General features: G+C 38.1%; 1 protein-coding gene across 6 annotated transcripts in view; it reads right to left on the minus strand.

Moving 5' to 3' along the window:
- Positions 1 to 20,556, minus strand: part of MYPN (myopalladin) — a 2,130,465-nt gene that overhangs the window by 213,820 nt on the left and 1,896,089 nt on the right. For 3 of the 6 annotated variants that reach the window (XM_044056370.1, XM_044056366.1, XM_044056371.1), the window contains 3 exons: positions 13,034 to 13,138; positions 10,524 to 10,574; positions 4,238 to 4,459 (listed from right to left, as the gene is read on the minus strand). In XM_044056370.1, the coding sequence (XP_043912305.1) occupies positions 4,238 to 4,459; positions 10,524 to 10,574; positions 13,034 to 13,138 (378 nt within the window). The remainder of the gene's footprint in view (positions 1 to 4,237; positions 4,460 to 10,523; positions 10,575 to 13,033; positions 13,139 to 20,556) is intronic. The other 3 variants (XM_044056367.1, XM_044056369.1, XM_044056368.1) reach the window with 3 other exon arrangements.

Consider the following 20,556-nt stretch of genomic DNA (forward strand, 5'->3'; position numbering starts at 1 on the left):
TCACTCTTTAAGTAAAGAGGAAGAAAAAATGTTTTCTTAAAGCACTTAAGTGCCTTTCTGTAATGGCATTTTGGTACAGAAAAACAGAATGCAGGAACTCTCGATTGTGCCTCCAAACACTCTGCACCCAGGGAAGCTTCCCCCTTTGACCCACTCTGTGCTACTGTGCTAGACCCTATAAAAGAGCAAGTATTGGGGCTCATCCACAAAATTTGGGCTTTTCCAGCGGCTTTGAAATATAATGCTTTTACCTCCAGCTCTCAAGAAATTATCCTCAAGCCTGAATGTCACTGAACTTCTGCACTATCTCAAACATCCTTTTTCTGGGTAATGTTATTAAAACAGTTGTCTGCACATCATGATTCCTTCCTTACCATGGGTTCATGAACTCATACCAGTCTTTTTCCTCTCACCATAGCACTGAGAACACTAGCAACAAAGTGGTGAATAATCTCTTGATGGCCAGACAGCATCAATATTCCTCTTTTCCAGTTCTATTGGATTTCTCTGCTGCATTTCACCCCATTAATCAAGGCATTCTGACTATGCATTTACATTTTTGCTGTGGTTTATTCTCTATTGTCCATGAGTATCTCACCTCTTACTACTCAGGCCATATCCACAGGGTTGTCTCTGGATGTCACGCTTCTGATCCATAAACTTTGGAATGTGGAGTAAAGGGGGCTTGTTGGAGAGTCCTCTGCTTTTTACTATATCCATAATTCCATTACAGAATATTATCAGACAGCAAGGTTTAGCATAACACTGCTAACCTAATGGCACCCAACTTTACCTTTTTTTTCCTCATGACAAAGGGTGAATGTGCATTCTTTTGCTGATGTTTTGGAAGCCATTTCTTAATGGCTAGTTACTAATCAGTTGAAATTCAGCACTTTCAAAACTGAAGCCATGGTAGTTCATGCTACTTTGAAAGATTCTTCTGCTTTGTCACTTCAAAATTTTCATCTTTCAGACTTAAGTTTGCAACTAAGGTGCATGATCTGAGTATGATGCTGGAATAGTTGATGTTCAGGAACCAGACAGGCATGGTTAAAGCATCTTGTTTTCAGCATAGGAATATTTTCAGGATCAATATTTTTTTTACCTCAGAAGGATTTATTGGTTTTTCAATGCTCTGGTTCCATATTGTTTTTCTTAGTTTAATGCCCTTTACCTCTGATTTCCTGACAGGACATTGAATAACTACAACAGAAGTAAAACTCTACAAGCAGGATCTTTACTAAGATGTCAAATTACCAACATATTACACACGTGTTGTTGAGTTTGCGTTGTATTCTGCTCTGTTATTGCATCATTTGTAAAATCTTGACATTGGTTATCTATCTATACAGGATGAAGATCCCTGTTACTCGAGGAAGCGTATAGTGTTGTTTTGCCTCCCACAGGTTCTGCACTCTGCCTCCCAGAGTCTGCTAGAGGGTCTCCAGATGTGTCTAGACACATGCAATTACCAATCTTCTGCTTACTGAGCATCACAACTGTGGAGCCTACTATCACAGTGGCAAGGAGATTGTTCTTATTCAGTCTGATATTTACTTGAGGTAACACTTGGTAACCAGTTTTATGGCAAGATGTAATAGTCATAGCTGTTAAACACGGTTCTTTATCTTTTATTTCTATAATCTGTATTATATTGCTCTGCATTATACTGTTCTATAGTAGTCTTTACTTGGATATGTATTTGTGACTAGTGTTCTGTTTATTAGGTAATATAATAAAATGAATGTGGAAGTTTGGCAACGCTCTGTTCAGAAGTCGCTTTACCTTTTCTCTGCTTCTTGCAGCTGCTGTTACTTCATTAACTTTTCCTTACCTTTCATGACAGCACAGCACATATTCAGTACTGCAGACTCCAGTACTGATGATCTCTCTCTGGATTTTGCCTGAGATTATGATGCAAGTCTCCATAAGTGACAGACTGGGGTATGAGTCCCACAAAATAAGAACAAAGGCACCACCGGTTTACTTCAGAGGTGAGAAATGCTACAAATCACATTTTAACTTGAAACAAAAGTAACTATTTCATGAATAATTAAAAGTCTAGAATAAATTATCTAAACCAATTCTGGTCTGGTTAATGACCTGCTTCATCCTAGCAAACCATTCATTATTCTGTTTCTTCCTAAGTCACATCACAGATTGCTTTGTGAACATATTGGGGTGGGAGGTTGGCATAATAGTTAAGGTGTTTACCTTACAGACACAAGGTGCAGGGTTTGATTCTCACACTGGGCAATTGGCTAGGCTTAAAATGGCCCATAAGGGTAGTTAGCCTAGTACTAATCTATGAACCTATGAACCTATAGGAATCTCATGCCTCTTGCTCTCTCCTCAATTGCGAAATCATATTCTGATTATATAGTCTCCTTTACCATAATTAAACATAAACCTGCATATGATGAATCAAAAACAAAACAGCTAATAAACTCAAATCTTGTAACTGGCCCAATAAGTTATCTCCATGTCTCTTAAAGATGGCTATACCATCTGTAATTTTTTTCATTTTCAAGCACTGCATCATAAAAAAAAGCATGCCCCATGTCTCTAGAACTAAGCTGTGATGGGCCACAACAATTTCCTTCCCTTAACTCTGCAACACCCCAGCTATAAGATATAAAAAATATGCATATCTGATTCCTTCAAACCAAATTATAATGTTTTTTTCACCCACATCATGGTTTCTTTTATGGACAATGCTCTTATGCTTGCAACTGAACTTATCATTCCAAATGTTGCCAATACACCATTTTGTAATTGGTATAAAGCCTTAGATGCCATCATCCACCACTTTTCTTCCCTACAGACCAGTAACTGAACTATCCAAAACTACCATCATATGGTTCCCTGACTGTATCACACTAACTATATGGGGCAGTAGTTCGATGGGTGCACAGGAAATGGGGATGGCAGCCATGAATCCAGTACTTTCTGTGATGTGGGAACTCTAGAACTGGAGGCACGTACTAGTAAGGTCAAGGTCACTAGTTAAGTGACTGAGTATCAGAGTAATCACTCTCAAACAAACTAACTTCAGATCATCAACATTGCTGTGAAGTGGTTTCAGGGTGCTAGACACCATATAGTGACTGAAATACTGGACAGAAGCACCTGCTGCAACAAATCGATACCTTCTCTGACATCCACTCTCAGCATTCCAGCAAGTTAACAGAGGGGAAGTCCAAATAAAAGTGTACGGTAAACTGACGTGCACAGCATCTCTCTCTCTCTCTCTCTCTCTCTCTCTCTGTCTACTGCCTGCCCTAAGGACAGTTTTATCAGCAACTCTACAGTCTGGGCATCTGTCTGAATGGGAAACATGACAATCCACCAGGCCATCTAAAGAAACTGATATTCACAATGAACAGTGTGTTCACATCATGGCATTTAGGAAATTACAGCTAAGGTGGGGAGTGAGAGAATGAAAACCTATGTATAACCAAAATCCAAGCATTTAAACTATTCTTGGACAGGATGATTTTGTGTTACATTATACACTGCTTCTCAAATGTAGCATTAATCTGCAAAATACTATTTAGAAATAAATACTGAAAATAAATTAGTTCGGTAGGATGAGTACACAGAATAATTTTGGTTAAAATAAGTGGCATTCTAAGGACAACAGAGCTTATGTATCACATGCCGGGTTATTCAAAGCCAAGCTAACAAGCAAAAGTTATGACACTGAGATATTATGATTATATAATAGCCATACAAAAAAATTAACAAGGATAATGTGCCTATAACTGAACTTTAAAATATGTTGTTAGCCCAAATGAGGACTTCTTTCTCACTGCCTTTCATTTCACCACATAACCAAAGCATCTCACAAAAGAAATGTTTAGTAAGTTAACCAGTTGATCTGTCAGTCTCAACTAAAGCAACATCAGTGAGACCATCTTCAGGAGACTGCCCAATATCCAATTTGTGCAAATATTAAAAAAATCTTTGGCAAACATTGGAAGGTATAATTCCAGATCTTTAAAGTATTCATCATGGACATTTATTTATTCATTCATTCATTCCTTCCTTCCTTCATTTATTTCAAATTTTCTTTTCTAATTCTGTGGTTTCAATTAGATACACAAAGTATAATTTTATATATATATACATATATATATATATATATATATATATATATATATATATATATATATATATATATATTACTTTCGACTGTTACTGCCTGAAGAGCATCATTCACACACTCAGAACTTGCCTTAGGCACTGGGATCCCCACAACTTTACAAGTGAAGGTGATGGGTGTTCCCTCTGTAACCCGGAAGTGTTTGAGCCTTTTGTCAAAGATCGGTGCTATGCACTTCCCTTTAGGGATGTCATCATGCTGGATCTCATCATCTGACTCTTCGACTGGTGTACGCTCCAAGCGGAACTCAATTTCACTCATTAGTCTCTGCTCAAAACTAGAAACTTTGTACTCCTAAAACAAAAATAGGTATATCAGCAAAAACAATGCAATCTTTCCAACAAAATAATTCATACTATTTCAAATAGTAAGTAAATGAATCAAAAGACAGGCTAATATTCAGGCAAGTCAAGCTCTAGAAAAATATAGCCACATGCAATTAGTACTACTTAAATAAAAAATTATATATAGTTCATGAGCACAAGACTGGGAATATCTGAGCATACTCTACAAGAAATAAAATCAAGTGATGATTCCACTAGAGAGAAAATCTTGAGAAAATTGCTGCCCAGGATCAATTTTATGAACTTGCAGTTTTGACTCAGTGGATGCACAACCGATAACAGTTTGTCACAGAAAGTTATTTTCCTTCTCAGATTTTGATATTTGATATGTCTGTGGGGTTAGAATGACAATCACAGGCTAGGCAGAGATCAAAACAAAATTATGTTTGCATTTTATTATTATACCATGAAAATGGCCTGTCTGTACATTTTGCCTACACTATCTGCAAGACCACTTTAAAAGGGTCTATATAATAACAACGAATGATCAGATGATCGAACGTTTTTACATCGACCCCTAAATGTCGAAAATTCAAAACAGTGCACAACCAGAGCAGCGATTTTTTTCCCTGGGAAAAATATCGCTGTTCCCAAAAAAAAAAACCCCACTAAACACTAAATAAGGTGGGGAGCTTCACCCTCCACCCCCCTACTTAAATATACCAACTCCGAGATCACACTACAGTGGAGGAAATGGCACAACCCGGACAGCCGGCCCAGCGATTTCTTTCCTGTTAGCTGTTCTGGCCTTTTGCTATTTTGCCAGTTTGACATGTCATGTTTGCTCTAACAGCGTTCGATCATCTGATCGTTCACTGTTCTAAAGTAGACCCTTTAAAATATAGAGAGTATAATAGTAGTACTTAGAAGCAGACTTCCCAACCATCCCGAATTACTCGGTTTTTACTGAGATTTGCAGTCCCAATAATGGGGTGCCATGATTCCCGAGTGGCACTCCTTCATTTCTGATTTTTTTCATCTATTTTTTTAAACTTTTTAATTTCCATGCTTTTGGAGCTGACATCATCACATGTGCGATGACGTCAGCACTGTCAGCCTGTCGGAATTAAGCTCAAGGGATGTGTATAGGAGCACATCTGTTTGAATACTAGGATTGCGCCATTTCTTGTGCCGTTGTTATGGTTTGTGGATTGGTTTACTGCAGAGTGAGAGTGAGCCAGATGGGTTCTGGGCAGAACGTGGAGTTGCCGCACAGCTTGCTTCTAAGGTACCTAACAAACTGTGGAGGTTTACTTTAAGGTACCAAACTGGTGTGTGTGCGTGTGTGTGTGTGTGTGTGTGTGTGTGTGTGTGTGTGTGTGTGTGTGTGTGTGTGTGTGTGTGTGTGTGTGAAGCTTGAAGCAAGAAGGTGCAGGTGAGAAAGTGAAGAAAACAAGACAAGAATTAAAAAAGTGGAGGAGTGGAGTGAACTGTGATGTAGATAAGCCAATAACATGGCAACTCAGTATGGGGTGTGCATAATTTCTTGTACTTGGACCATTTTTTACCAGCAGGACTTAGTGCAACTTTTGGATAGAGGACACAGATGAGTGATTAGTTCCAGTGCTGGTGCTGGTGGGGCAGTATTTGGATTGGTAATTGTGTCTGTAGCTGACTCAAGGCAGTAGACTATTCATACTCTCTTTTCATGTAGCCTTCTGTTGCTGTAAACAGTGCTGCTGTTGTTAGCAAAGTGATAATGAAAGAATCACTGTCTCGAATATATGTGGGACCTCTTCCGACACCTTACCTGTCAGGAGTAAGCTGCCCAAGGGTTATCTCTCTGCACCAACCCTGTTATTGACAGTAGCTGTTTAGCGAAAAAAATGTCAGTTCCCATTACAGCTGTCAAGAGCAGTCTGTGGGTGGGGGTGGGAATGGTCACACCACACCATACATTCCTTCACTACTTGGATGGGTACGTGGTGTTTAATGTTGTGCAAGTTTGTCAGTAGTTCCCAGTCTCTCCCAATATTCCCAGACAGACGGAATTTAAGGGTGCTTGACTACTAGCAAGTATGTGAAATATATGCGTGTCATTTTACATAATATATCAAATCTGCGTTTTCTGTAACTTGTCTATTCTCTGATTTTGCTTTCAGATTTTGCTGTCCTTAGTAAAAATTGTGCTTGTATGACAGAATTTGGAGGGTTGCAGTTACTAAATATGTCTGTTAAACAGATTCTTCCTTAGAACTATGAATGATGACACATTTGTTTATGGTATCCCTGACGTCTGTGAAGAATCAACTGCCTCTGCTTGTTAGGTCTGTTCTAAACTTTCATCCTTTTTAAGTTGATGCAAACCATTTTTAGACCTATCTATATGACAGATCATGCAAAATAGTATGACACCTTCTGGCTTCACCTACTAATATAGTTTTTTTTTTTTGTTATTCTCATGATATGCGCTTTAAAATCAGTTTACATAGAATGTCAATGTATTATTTATAACAATATGTATTATTCAGATTATTTTTTTCTGTTATAATCAGTATTCCTTAAATGTATTCTATGAGTCTGGTTTTCTTATAAACGTGTATATGCTGACTTCTTTTATATAGTTGGTATGTGTAATTAATTCTTTGAAATGTGTTCTGTTTTCTTGTTGCAGGTTTTCTTCCATGAGTCCACTGTATACGTGGGCTTACTTCCAGTATGGTCAACCTGGTAACCAAAGCATTTGTAAATAAATTATTAAATAAATAAGAGCGCATACCACAAATTGTTCTATTCCGTGTGTGTGTGTGTGTGTGTGTGTGTGTGTGTGTGTGTGTGTGTGTGTGTGTGTGTGTGTGTGTGCACTGACCTAGCCCATTTGCCTACCCTTCTTTATCTTACATGCATTCCCTACTTCCTTTCTTCATGTACAAAAAAAAAAGAGAGCTCTGTCCCCACCAAAAAATGTTGCTTCGGTTTCCTGCTAGCCTGCACATTCTTCTATGTCATTATTGGTTCGTGCATTTTGTTTTATTGCCTACTGGAAAAATGTTCAAACTATAAATTTAAAATGCACTCTAACTTAAGTCTAACAAGTGTGCTGTATTATACAAGGAATATAATTTAATAAAGTCAGGAAGGTGTATCAAAGAACGCATGTATGTTTCTTGTTTTGTGTACAAGGGGCCTATAATTTGAAAACATCCCAAAGGTAATCTTTATCCACCACTGGCCAGATGCATTTTCTTTGGATGTGGTGTAGGTTTCAATGTTGTTTCAATGAATGTGAGTTTCAAGGGCAGAGTCTATTTTCATTGTGAGACAGTATTGCTTTGTTTAGCAGATACCTATTCCTGTTTGTGCATTGTGCTATAAAATGTAAAAATGAAATCCAAATAATCATTGTAGAAGTAAAGCAGTATGCACACACTAGTGTTTATGGTAAATGGGGTGAAATAGCCAGGTAATGGGACATTGGAATGACTGCAGGGAGACTCTGGTGCCATATTTTGGTTGTCTGTTCTTCAGTTTGCGTTTGAAAGTTGTTATCCCACAATTCCATCAGAGTGGGTGGGGTTATGTAATTATGAATACAAATTTTACGTTAATCAGTGTACAGATTTGTACCTATTTTTCATGGGCCTTGTCCAGACTTTTGATGATTCCAGGTTGAGAGGTATGCTTAGAAGATTAATAACATAGCATAACTATTGTTATGTACATTAAGATATGCAGCAGTTTGTCAATAAGGACAAACAGTTTTGTGAAACTGAGGTAAATGCATTATCCTAAAATTGTATATTTATTCAGTATAAAAATTATAACAGTGCAGGTTTGCAAAACAGCAGAAACCTAAGAAATGTGCTTATGCAAATTAAGTTGTATAACAAGTAAATATTACCTGATATTAAACATCATCCTGAGTAATTTTCAGAGTGCTTTTCAGCTACACAGTTTCTAAGCATAGCTATCTAAAACTGTTGCCCTCAAAATGCTTAGAATACACTAAGATTCCCAGCCTCATAACTGTAATACGGCCCTCCTGAGAAGGCATTATGGTGATATAACAGCCCTTTCCTGGCTGCTGCAGATCTCAGCTGTGCGTCATACTCTGACCCATAAGAAGCAGCTTATTACTGCATAATGCTCCTTCCCCTCTTCTGTGTATGTATTTATTGCACCATATTACTTAAAATGTTGTGTTCTATTTTAAGGGACTGCGACAGCAACAATATAATCTGCTATTCTTTAAAGGATCAGTTTTTAAAGATTTGTTTTAGTTAGATGTTAGGATCCAAGGAAAATTCAGTAAGCATCTCAGGAAATTAAATCAAAGGAAATGAAGTAATAGATTTTTTCCAGTGGATTTATTCTGCAGCAGAATGGCCTACTCACTGAGCATGTCATGTATTTTTAAATTGCCAAATAGAAAACCAATGTATAGAATACACATAGACTAAACTGCTAGAAAAACGTTTGTTAATAATATGACTCATTTGTTATATAATATGGGTATTATGTGTAGTTAGAATAGAGGAAAGTGATATGGCAAAGTGGGGAGAAGTTTAATTTGCTGAAGCTTTTTTTATTTTAATTTTAATCATTCTTTTTTCATTGGTGTGTGCATGTGGGTGTATGTTGGCACGGAATAGGTAAATAATTTAGTGAACTGCAGGTGAAGATCTCCAGTTTGCAAGCAAGCATCTGTTTACCTCATTTAAAAGTGGCCAAACATGGTTAAACACTAAAGAAGTCATTGAGGTCTGAATCAAGCTATTTTCATGTTTGAGGATCTCTCACAGACTTACACTGTATGCCAACAGTTTCATTTTCTGATTGTTTCGTACACATTTAATATCTGCAACTTGTTCTATTGGATGTAGTACCTTAAATGTAGAATGCATCAGCTCAAAATGCGCTAAAGTAGATGTTTTACCACAGAGTACAGTTACCTATACAATCCCTTTATGTTAATATGTGAGATTTAGAACTGAGTCACAATGAAGAAAAAAACATTTCAAGCTAAATACCATCTCATAAATTAAAGAGCTTACCTACTGAGAACACTCTTCATTGTCCTGAACAGTTCATAGGAGGCCTAAACGAATTGTGGCTCTGATCTGAGAAACGACAAAATGCTGAATGGACGCAATAAGACAACAAAGCCCAATAGTATGGTTTAGCGCTAAACCATACTATTGGGTTTTGTTATCTTATTGCGTCCATTCAGCACTTTTGTCGTTTCTCAGGTTTTGTGATTTGTGCTGTCTTGTGGCTTTGCTTTTCTCTAATTTTCAATGGTGGCTCTGATTCATTATGCCAACAGTATTTTGGATATGCTTAATATCAAATGTTCTAATGAGATACTGCTATCTGTTGTTATTAAATCCTTCACTTATGCTTATACAGGCTAACATCTTTCGAAACTGTTGATTCATGCAAGATGCAAGCGGAAATAAATGTGTGTTTAAGCAAAAGTGGAAACTGCCTAGTGCAAAACATTGAGCACACATATTAGTGTATTACTTGAACACAACACGAACTATTTTCTAAAAAAGCAGGTGTGATTGAGGAATTTGATATAAACATGAAACTAACCTACATGACCCTGACATTTTGTAGTGTTTTTTTGAAAAACTTGAACTTGACATATTTCACTGTGTATTTTTTCTCTGTCACAAGGTCCATATGATTTCTCCCTACCCCTCTGGATGACATGGAAACATGCAAATGAAAATTAAACATGTACAACAGCTTTTAGTCACAGAAAAAAAGAGACAATTCAATAGCAGCAATGCATATACACATCAAATTAAAGCAACAATGAAAGTAATGAAGGTATTTGACATTATGACGCACAAATTCAGCATGCAGTTCAGTCATTAGCCTTCTTGCTAACATGTATGCCCATGCGATTTCTGAGGGCAAGCTTTTCACCGCTGTGAATTCCATGTGCTATGAAATGCATGAGGCAGGCAGATACACTGTACCTCTATTATGCATTTTAATAACAAAGAAAAGAAAATGATGGAAGATCAGGAAAAGAATGAAATTTAACAGGGTTATGACTTAACCTGCTGTTTACCAAGTGTGTTGCGGGTTGACTCTATCTCATACTTAAGATCCTGTAAGAGTAGAAAAAAGCTTGTGAAATACATCAGTGACAAAAAGCCATTGAATTAATGTTGACACAAATCTGCAGGCAATGACAAGGACCCAGAAGGGCTGGACAAAATCTGCATTGCACCTCAAACCTTTCATGATGTTTATAACAATTAAATAATTTGAATTTTCCAATAATGTATTTGGAGCATTACATTTTGTGTGTGTACCTTAAGAAATATAACTTGTGTATAATGTAAATCAATATTTTATCTGGGTCTTCAATGAGATGTTTTGTCCTTTGTATTGCTATATATTTTCAAAAATATTAAAATGTCATGTTTGCAGTTAGAGTTCATTGTTTCAGCCCCTATAATTTCAAAAATCTGATAACCCACTTTAGTAATTTTCTTAGATAAATAATTACAAACATGACATTTTTGAAGCAGTTACAAAGGCCCTATATTAAACCATTATGTTTTCCAGCATTCTGACATATACTTTTACAGGGAAGCTGAGTGTTATCCCTTCATAACTGGAACACATCCTTTTTTCAAATCGAGAGGTAGTGTCCCATACCACCTTGAAAAGGTATGTTAATCATGAAACTCCATGTTTGCTTTACAATCAGCTTATAACTGCAAACATATACAGTTGCAGTGCCATTTTAACTTCAATGTTTTTAGTTAGATTTTATCACATTCATGATAATCAACAAGACATACTGCCTTCAGAAATGAGTACCATTTAGCTCATTTTAATCATCATTCTAATATCTATCCATCAATCAATATATACATATATAGAATCTCGAAAGTAGTGAATGGGGATTGCCGCACAGTGCGGAATGGGAACTTTGTCTTTCACTTCACTGTAGTGTGATCTCGGAGTTGGTATATTTAAGTTGCAGGGGGTGTGGGGGGTGCAGGGGGGCTTGATGTTTCACTTTTTTTTTAATGTTTGAGATTCCGCAATCTCGAGATTTTGGTCCTTGGGATTTAGAGTCTCAGGATTGTGGAATTTCGGTATTCCGTAGTGATCCCATATATATATATATATATATATATATATATATATATATATATATATATATATATATATATATATATATATATATATTATGCATGTGTATGTCTCTCTCTCTCTCTCTATATATATATATATATATATATATATATATATATATCTGTATGTATACATATATATTAGGTGTGTATGTATTTATTACATGTAGTTACTAGGCAGAACTACACAGGTTTAATGAGGCAAGTGGCCTTTCTCCAGAGGGTGGAGAGGACTAGAATGCCTTGCTTTCAGATGTTTTAATTTATTAAAATGCTAATAAAAATGAGAGAGCCATAAAATACTGTAAATTTGATTTTGATAATTAATAATGTAAATGGTAAACAGCCTTGTTGTTATGTTATAAAATACTTGATTTGTGTTTTACTATGCTCATTTCAGAAGTGCTCAAATACATATACAGTATGCATTCCTATAGTATCTAATCTGCATCACTGATACAAAGGAAACAATTTTAAGGATGTGAGCTATAAATTCTGTTAATTAACTGTACAGCATATTAGTTCTACAATAAGACTATGCATGCATATAAATGCATTGGTGGCATATATTGCATATATTGCAAGAGAACTGAGAACCAATTCAAAGTATAGCACACAGGACAAAACCTAAATAGGAATATGCATTCATACAATGCAATGTGTTCAAAATATGTTTTAAACTTTATGTGGATTATCCATTTATGAATCTAAGAAACTGTTTGGGATCCTATGTGGTTTTGCAAATCCTAGAATATTGATTAGGTCTCAAGAGATTTACATTTAGAAAATATCAAGAACTCCATCATTTGTCAATTCAGTTCTGACTCTAAGTGAACTTTCTCAGTTTAAATAGTGTCACATTTTTTATAATTTTATTCACTGGAACTTTTATGAGAATTTCATGCAAGCAAAATATTTAATATTTTGCCCAGCTCAATGTCGTATTCCTAATTATCAATTGTTTGTACATTACTGAAAATCAATTAAACTAAATTCATGTGCAAACAATGGGAAAATTTTAAAAAAGTATTTTCTTTTTATGACAAATATTATTTTGCTTAATAGTACAACAATTCAGTAACAAAATCACCTGTTTCCATTTGATATTCTATATAGCTGATATATTTTGTTTGATAAAACTAAATAATAACACAGGCTCTGATCTGATCTAAATAACATCAGTCTGCAAACTTCAACAGAATAAAAATAATTACACTATGATCATACTTTGTTGTTCTAATATTTGGTGACCTGTGTAACAAATTCTGAGACCTGTATTAACTCCCAAAACGTTAGTTGTAAGCTGAGTGACAATTAGAAATTTAGCATTGTGTACAGCAAGCAGTGAAGCAGTGTTTATAAAATGCATATAGCTTTAAGTAGAATAGTAAAAAAGTGAAAAGTAAGCATGCTATTACCTGAGATGGATAAGGATTATTCTGTGCTTCACCAGCATTAAAAACTGAGGAGGGATAATTTGGTCCAAGATATCTACGAGCCATTGTATCTTCAGTAATCACCTTCTGGCAAATAATAATAGGGACATGAGTGTTATACCATGGCACATCTCAAAGGAAATACAAGATGTCAAAGCAGTTCAGAGTCTAGAGGTTTCTTAGCACACTTTTTTATTCACAAATGTTCACTGACTGTATACCTCTAAAATCAAACCATCCTTAATCTTTAATCATCACCTATTACAATTGTTATTACTATGAAAAACAGATATACCATGCTAATAAACTGATAAAATCAATGTTGTTAATGGTGAATTAAAAACAGCATAGAATAAATAGTATTAAATAAGAAAATGGATAATATAATGTTTCTTTTAATGGATGTAAACTCTGCTAAACAAATATCTGTAGGAACTCAAAAATAAATCCTAATTCTTCTTTTTAGTTGCTGTATGGAACTTTGTTTTTGCTAAAAGAGTGCAGTAATGCTAGCAAGTATTGATTATAACAATTGCTGAATTTCTATATAGAGGAAGTCTTTCTGCTTATCAGTGGGAGTGGTAAGCTCTGAGCAGCCTATCTATCGCTAGAGGAGCGGTTTCCAGTTCAGGATTTGTATTTTATTGGCTGTTTTGGGCTGCTTCTATCCCTTTCAACTTTCTGACTTAAAATCCCATGATACACGGGTTTGCCCTTGTTTTACCTCAGCAGATCCTGTTTGGGCATTCTGCAGAGTTCTACAGCAACAGAAAGAAGAGAGAGACTTTGCTTGATTATAAGTACCTGTTTTTGCTTTCTTTAGCTTATTTTTGCTTGCCGCACTTTATTACAGTCGTTTTACAAGCTTTGGCATTTAATTTAACAGTTTTCTGCTGATTTTGCATACTGCACTTTATTGAATCATTTTTTTCAACTGCATTTATTGTTACAGGCTACACATTCAAGTGTGCTATTCTTTTAGAGCCTTAAGAGTGAATTTTACTACTCCAGTTACTGTAAACTAGAGTAGTCCGGATCTCAGATTTGCTGATTTCAGGAGTTGTACAGACCTTGTTGAGATAGAAGGAAGTCTTTCTGCTTGTCAGTGGGAGTGGTAAGCTCTGAGCAGTCTATCTATCGCTATAGGAGTGGTTTCCAGCTCAGGATTTGTATTTTCTTGGCCATTTTTGGCTGCTTCTATCCCTTTCAACTTTCTGACTTAAAAACCCATATTTGTGCAGGTTTGCACTTGTTTTACCTCAGTGGATCCTGTTGGGCATCCTGCAGAGTTCTACAGCAGCAGAAAGAAGAGAGAGAGACTTTGCTTGATTGTAAGTACCTGTTTTGCTTTCTTTAGCTTATTTTTGCTTGCAGCACTTTATTACAGCTGTTTTACAAGCTTTGATATTTAATGTAATTGTTTCTGCTGATTTTGCAAATTGCACTTTATTGAATTGCTTTTTTCAACTGCATTTATTGTTACAGGCTACACACTCAAGTGCACTAGCTCTTTAGAGCCTTAAGCATGAATTTTACTACTGCATTTACTGTATTTCTGCTTCTGTAACAAAAAATGAAAAGAAAAAAATCCTATCTACTTGCTCATTACCTGCCGTTTTCTCAAACTAGAATAGTCCGAATCTCAGATTTGCTGATTTCAGGACTGTATTTTGTGTTCTGAGTTGTCCAGACCTTGCTGAGATAGAAGAAAGTCTTTCTGCTTATCAGTGGGAGTTTAAGCTCTGAGCAGCCTCTCTATTGCTAGAGGAGTAGTTTCCAGCTCAGGATTTATATTTTATTTGCCGTTTTGGGCTGCTTCTATCCCTTTCAACTTTCTGACTTAAAAACCTGTGATTGCGCAGGTTTGTGCATCACGCAGCGACACTAAGCTAGGGTAAACTATTACCGGTGCCTTAAAGGCTGCTATTCAAATTTTCCCTTAGATCTTGCTAGTTTTCATCTCTGAGCACTCAAATCAGACCTCTAAACCCAGCACTTGCTCAGAACCTCTTGCAGCTGTTATTGTAAGCATACCAACTGCTAGTAGCACTAAAAACTATCCATAAAGGAAACAATAACAGCTTCAGTACTTAAAAGGAAGCAAAACAGCTCCAGTACTTAAATAACTAAGCACCTATCCAGGCATGTCTAAAGGTCAGTTCCCTATCTTTTCTCCTAACAACCTGGTGAACCTGGGCATCCTAAGGCAACGTAGCAATTACCTCATGTACACAGACAACCCTCTCCTCCTACCTCCAAACACATCCTCTTGTGAGAGATGCACATACATAGCCAAACTGAAGGCCATGCTCTCTCAAACCAAGACTGGGCTAGCCAGTCAAGAGGAGAAGGTTAACACATACATCACAACTCATAGAACACATAACTCCCCGGATCACACACCACCACACTTCTCACATAGTAACACAAAACGCACACCCACTTTCGTGGAGGGTCTCAATAAAAATTTGCCCAAACAACAAAGACCTCTGAGGCAGAAACACAAGCAACCAACTCATCCAAACACAACCTCCAAGGCACATAGCCCACATAAACCGTGTGCCACTCAGCTTAAGCCCTCTACTGCAAAACATTTTACCCAATACACTAGTCATAGGTGACTCAACAGTAAGGCACACTGACGTCCCACTCACTAGGTTGAATAAGGAGAAAGTTATGGTTAGCTGCCTGTTGGGTGCCAGGATTCGCAACATAACACATGCACTTGAATCTCTCCACAACAAGTACAAATGTGAGTCGGTCATTGTCCATGTTGGTGTGAATGACCCAAGACGTACCTCCCTGGACTACATGAAAAGAGACATGGAGGAGCTCTTGGATCTTGTAGCCCAGACAGGTATGACCCTAGCCCTGAGTAGCATCCTGCTGTCACCAAGAATGACACCACAGTACATGCAGAAAATGATTGACTTCAACAATTAACTAAGTTTCTGGTGTCATTCAAAGGGGAACCAGTATCTGTCTGCCTGGGATGATATGATCGACAGATCTCGATGCTTTGTCAGAGATGGCCTGCATCTGACACCCCTGGGATTCTGGATACTGGTGAAAGCTCTTGTCACCCCTATAGTGCCTTTTTTAGGCAATGCCCTGAAGACAAATTTACCACCATAACAACTGCAAGCAAACGTAACCTGAGGGTTATGCTACTCAATGCTAGAAGCCTAAATCTCAAAATGCACTTGCTCAAGTCACTCCTTAAACTGGAAAACAATGACCTCTGTGCAGTAACAGAGACCTGGTTCAAGGCTACGGAGAGCATCCCAGCGCTACCAGGCTACATTGCATATCACACCTTTCGGCCCCTAAATTTGGACCGAAGCCCTAAAGGAGGTGTGGACCGAAGCCCCAAAGGTGGTGGTGTAACCATCTTCATAAAGGATACGCACACCTCCAGACTGGTTGTCCAACATAATGCATCAGAGATACTACAGGCACAAATAACACTGGATAAAACTGCAATCCAGGTTGTAGCCTGCTATAGATCCCCCACAATGTCCCAAAACTCCCACTCTGGATTCCTGAACACTCTGGAAAGTATTAAGGTTCAACCTAATACCCTTATACTGAGAGACTTTAACTACCCCTCCATTAGCTGGGAAAATTGCTCCTGTTCCAACTCATTTGCTGAACGATTTCTGGAATTCATTAATTCCAGTGCCCTGGACCAACATTCTCGACCTGGTCATTACAAACATGGGGGACCACTGCTCTACACCAGTAATCAACTCCTCCCTGATTAGATCTGACTACAAGTTAATCACAGTCGATATCCAAATCCCACCCTTACCCTCCCATGAAGGAAACCACAGTAAAGAACTTCTGCAAAGCCAATTTTGAGCTTCTAAAGACAGAAGTGTCAAACTTCACGTTGTCCATGCAAATGGGGAATGCATGTATGGCTGCTGAATCATACACCAAGGTGCTGTATGAGCATTTACCCAAGTGCATGGATCAGGCCATACCAAACAGAACCAAGATCCTGTCTTCCAAAAAAAGGAAGCCAATCTGGTGGTCCCCTGCCATTAACAAATTCTACAACAGAAGGAAAAAACTGTTGCAGAAAAGGGTAAATTTCCCAAGACAGGAATAATTCCCCTATAAGTCTCAGTAAAAAAAACTGAGATCACTCATCAAATCCTCCAAAGCTAGTTACAAAAACAAAATTGCTACAGATGCTAAAGATAACAGCAAGGCATTCTTTAGCTATGTCAAGAATCTGCATAACAATATGCAGAAGTGCTCTGAGCTACTGCACAACGGTACCACTTATACTGAACCAACAGATATTGCCAATATCCTGGCCAACAGGTTTAGTGCAAACTTCACCCCCCCTTCACCCCTAAAGGGCCCATCCCAATACCCGAGGAATGCCAAATCCCTAATATCATGGCTGCACAGCTAGAAGCTGAACTATCCAAAGCCAAAAATACAGCTTCCATGGGACCTGATAATATACCTGGCTGTGTTCTACATGAACTACAAAGGGAACTGGCACCACACCTGAGTGCCTTGTTCAACCAAAGCCAAACTTCAGGCTTTGTTCCCACCAAATGGTGCACCGCTACAGTCATTCCACTCTACAAAGGGGGAGCAACTACTGACCCAGGAAACTACTGCCCCATCAGCCTGACAAGCCTGATCTGTAAGGCCATGGAGGGCATCATTATGGATCTCATAAATAGGGATATTGGGAACCTTAAAACCCTGGACCCCTCACAGTTTGGGATTGTGAAGGGCAGATCATGTCTGCTCAACCTGATAGACTTCTTTGAATCTGTCACCACAGCGGTCGATGAAGGTAAGGTAGTCCATACAGCCTACATCCCCCACTCACAGATCATTGAGAGACTCACTTTTCGAGGCATTAACCCCTACATCATAAGATGGGTTGCAAAATGACTCATGGACAGAACCCGCACAGTGAAAGTAGCGGACTCCAAATCCGACTACTGGGCAATTACAAGTGGAGTCCTAGAGGGATCTGTCCTGGGTCCTCTCCTGTTTGGCATCTACTTCTCTGAAGTTCAGGTGAACACCAAGGGATTCTGGTTAACCAAATTTGCGGATGACTGCAAACTGGGAGCTATTATTGATTCTCAAGCTGATGTAGACATCCTAAAAAAGGCCTCACAGACACCAATGACTGCTGCCAGAACCATGGTCTTAAGCTCAGTGATAAAAAGTGCTTTGTCATCCCCTTTGAGAAAAACATGGTGCCCACGAACTACCACATCGATGGTAACCCTCTCAACTCCCAAGGTGTGATAAGAGATATAGGGACACAGGTAGACAGCAACCTCTCCTTTGACAACCATGTTGCCACTGTAGTTAGAAAGTCCTTCTATGTGGCACACCTCAATACAAAATGTTTCTCATCCAGGAAGAAAGAAGTCATAGTCACTCTCTACTCATCCCTCATTAGACCCATTATAGAGTACAGTGCCTCATTTGGCATATACCTCACTAGACACCTACAACAACTGGAAAGTCCACAAAAATTCCTCACAAAGAGGATCCTAGGACTGAAACACATGCCCTATACAGACAGACTAAAAAAAACTCAAGCTATACTCCATCTCATATCGCCTACTTACAGGCAATCTCTGCTTGGCATACAAAGCCATGTCTGACCCAGTGTTGCTAGACATGCTTCATCTGAAAAAGTATCATTCCCTCCATACTACATGCTGCAAAGACTTCAACCTCATCACCACAATAAACAGAACCTGCTGGAGGGACAGGTTCCTAACACAGAGACTTCCCATACTCTGGAATAAACTCCCATTCATGTCAAGTAGAGCACTTCACTAGGCCTCTTCAAGAAAATCTTTACGAGTGGATGGATAACAGGAAATTCACCCTGGCGATCACTTCAACAGTCATGCTTCATAGGGGCACAAGGAACTAATGTCCGGCAACAGGACTACTGGGAATATTTTTTGGCTAGGCTTGTGTTGGCTCCAGGGCCATTAACCGAGTACTCACCTATGATATAGCTCTTCAGAACAAGATACATTAATTTGAAAATGTAGCCACAGATAGATTGAATCTTGAAAGATACCCTACTCTAGATTCCATTCATGAGAGTCTGCCCTTGTCCTGTTCAGTTTGTCTGGCACACAGATTTGCTCTGACAGAATATATGATGCCTGTGGAGTGAGACTGTGCTGTGAAGCTATACCGTAAGCTAACATGGATAGTCTGCAAAGGGGCTATGACCTAGTTCTCCCTTTCTTGTTGATGTGCCAAATGACTGTGGCATCATCTTTAACAACTTGAAGAGGACCTGGGGATCAAAGATGATTCAGAAAGTAGAGTGCCATGATCAAGGTAAGCATCTCTTTTTTATTTATGTGCTTGTGTCTGTCCTTGGTGTCCCACACTCTTTGCACTTTTATTTCACCTTTGAGTAGGGAGGAAGGGAGAAGGGGAGGCTTAGATTTAGGGAGATTTGATTACTCCAAATGGTTTCTCTTCTAACAAACCCTAGCACTGGGATCTGAAAATACAAAGGATGTTGGTGATGGAACCAAAAAGACTTCAGATATCATTGCATCTTTTTCATGGGTCTATATCAGTTTATCGAATAATTTCTTCGAACACCTTTTCATCTAATTGCTTTTCAGTGAACCATTAAATCAGCAAAAATTCTTCCCAGGGAAAGGAGACAGGGGGCCATTGTTACACATTTGTCCTTTTCCCAAATGTAGTGCAATCTCAGAGTTGGTATATATAATTGGGGGGTGGTGCAGCCTGCCATGCTGGGTGGTTGGGGGGGCAGAGCCCCCCCACATTGGTTTGTTTAGAATGATGCAGTGTTTGTTATGATAACTCTGGTGGCCAAGTAACTTTATTCCCTACGGAAATGTTTTGCTGATTTGACGGTTCACTAATAAGTGGTTCGATGAATAGGGTTCGATGAAAAGGCATTCAATGAAGAAAGTTTTTGATAAACTGATATAGACCCCTTTTCTATGTGTAGTTTGCCAGAGGTATCATGAGGTTGCCATGAGACCCAAAATCTTGAAGTACTCCCTCTCAGTGACCAAAGTCTGAGTGAAAAGTTGTAGGAATAGATTTACATATAAATCTGTTTTTTTACTTGTGGAAGAAAGTTCTTTGAACTGAGGCGCTCAGCTGGCACCGCGGTAACACAATCTTGTGTGAAGGAATCAAAATGATTTCTGAATATTCTCTTGAAATTCCAGCTCATATAAAACATTTCTCACCTAAGAGAGAGATTCCTGACACTTTGCAAAGATAAGCAAGTCATCTAAATATGGAAAAATGTGGATAATCTGTAGCCTGCAATGAGATATCACTGGAGCTAGACACTTTGTGAAGACTCTTAGTCCAGTAGGTAGTCCAAAGTGTAAGGGAGAGACTTGACAATGTGATCAAGATGCACATAACCTTAAAAATGCCTAAAGATGAGATGAGTAGGGAAGTGATGATAAGCTTCTTTTAAATCTATTTTTACC

The sequence above is a fragment of the Protopterus annectens genome, chromosome 14.part0, assembly GCF_019279795.1.
Source record: "Protopterus annectens isolate FY-2018-M chromosome 14.part0, PAN1.0, whole genome shotgun sequence".
NCBI lineage: Eukaryota > Metazoa > Chordata > Ceratodontiformes > Protopteridae > Protopterus > Protopterus annectens.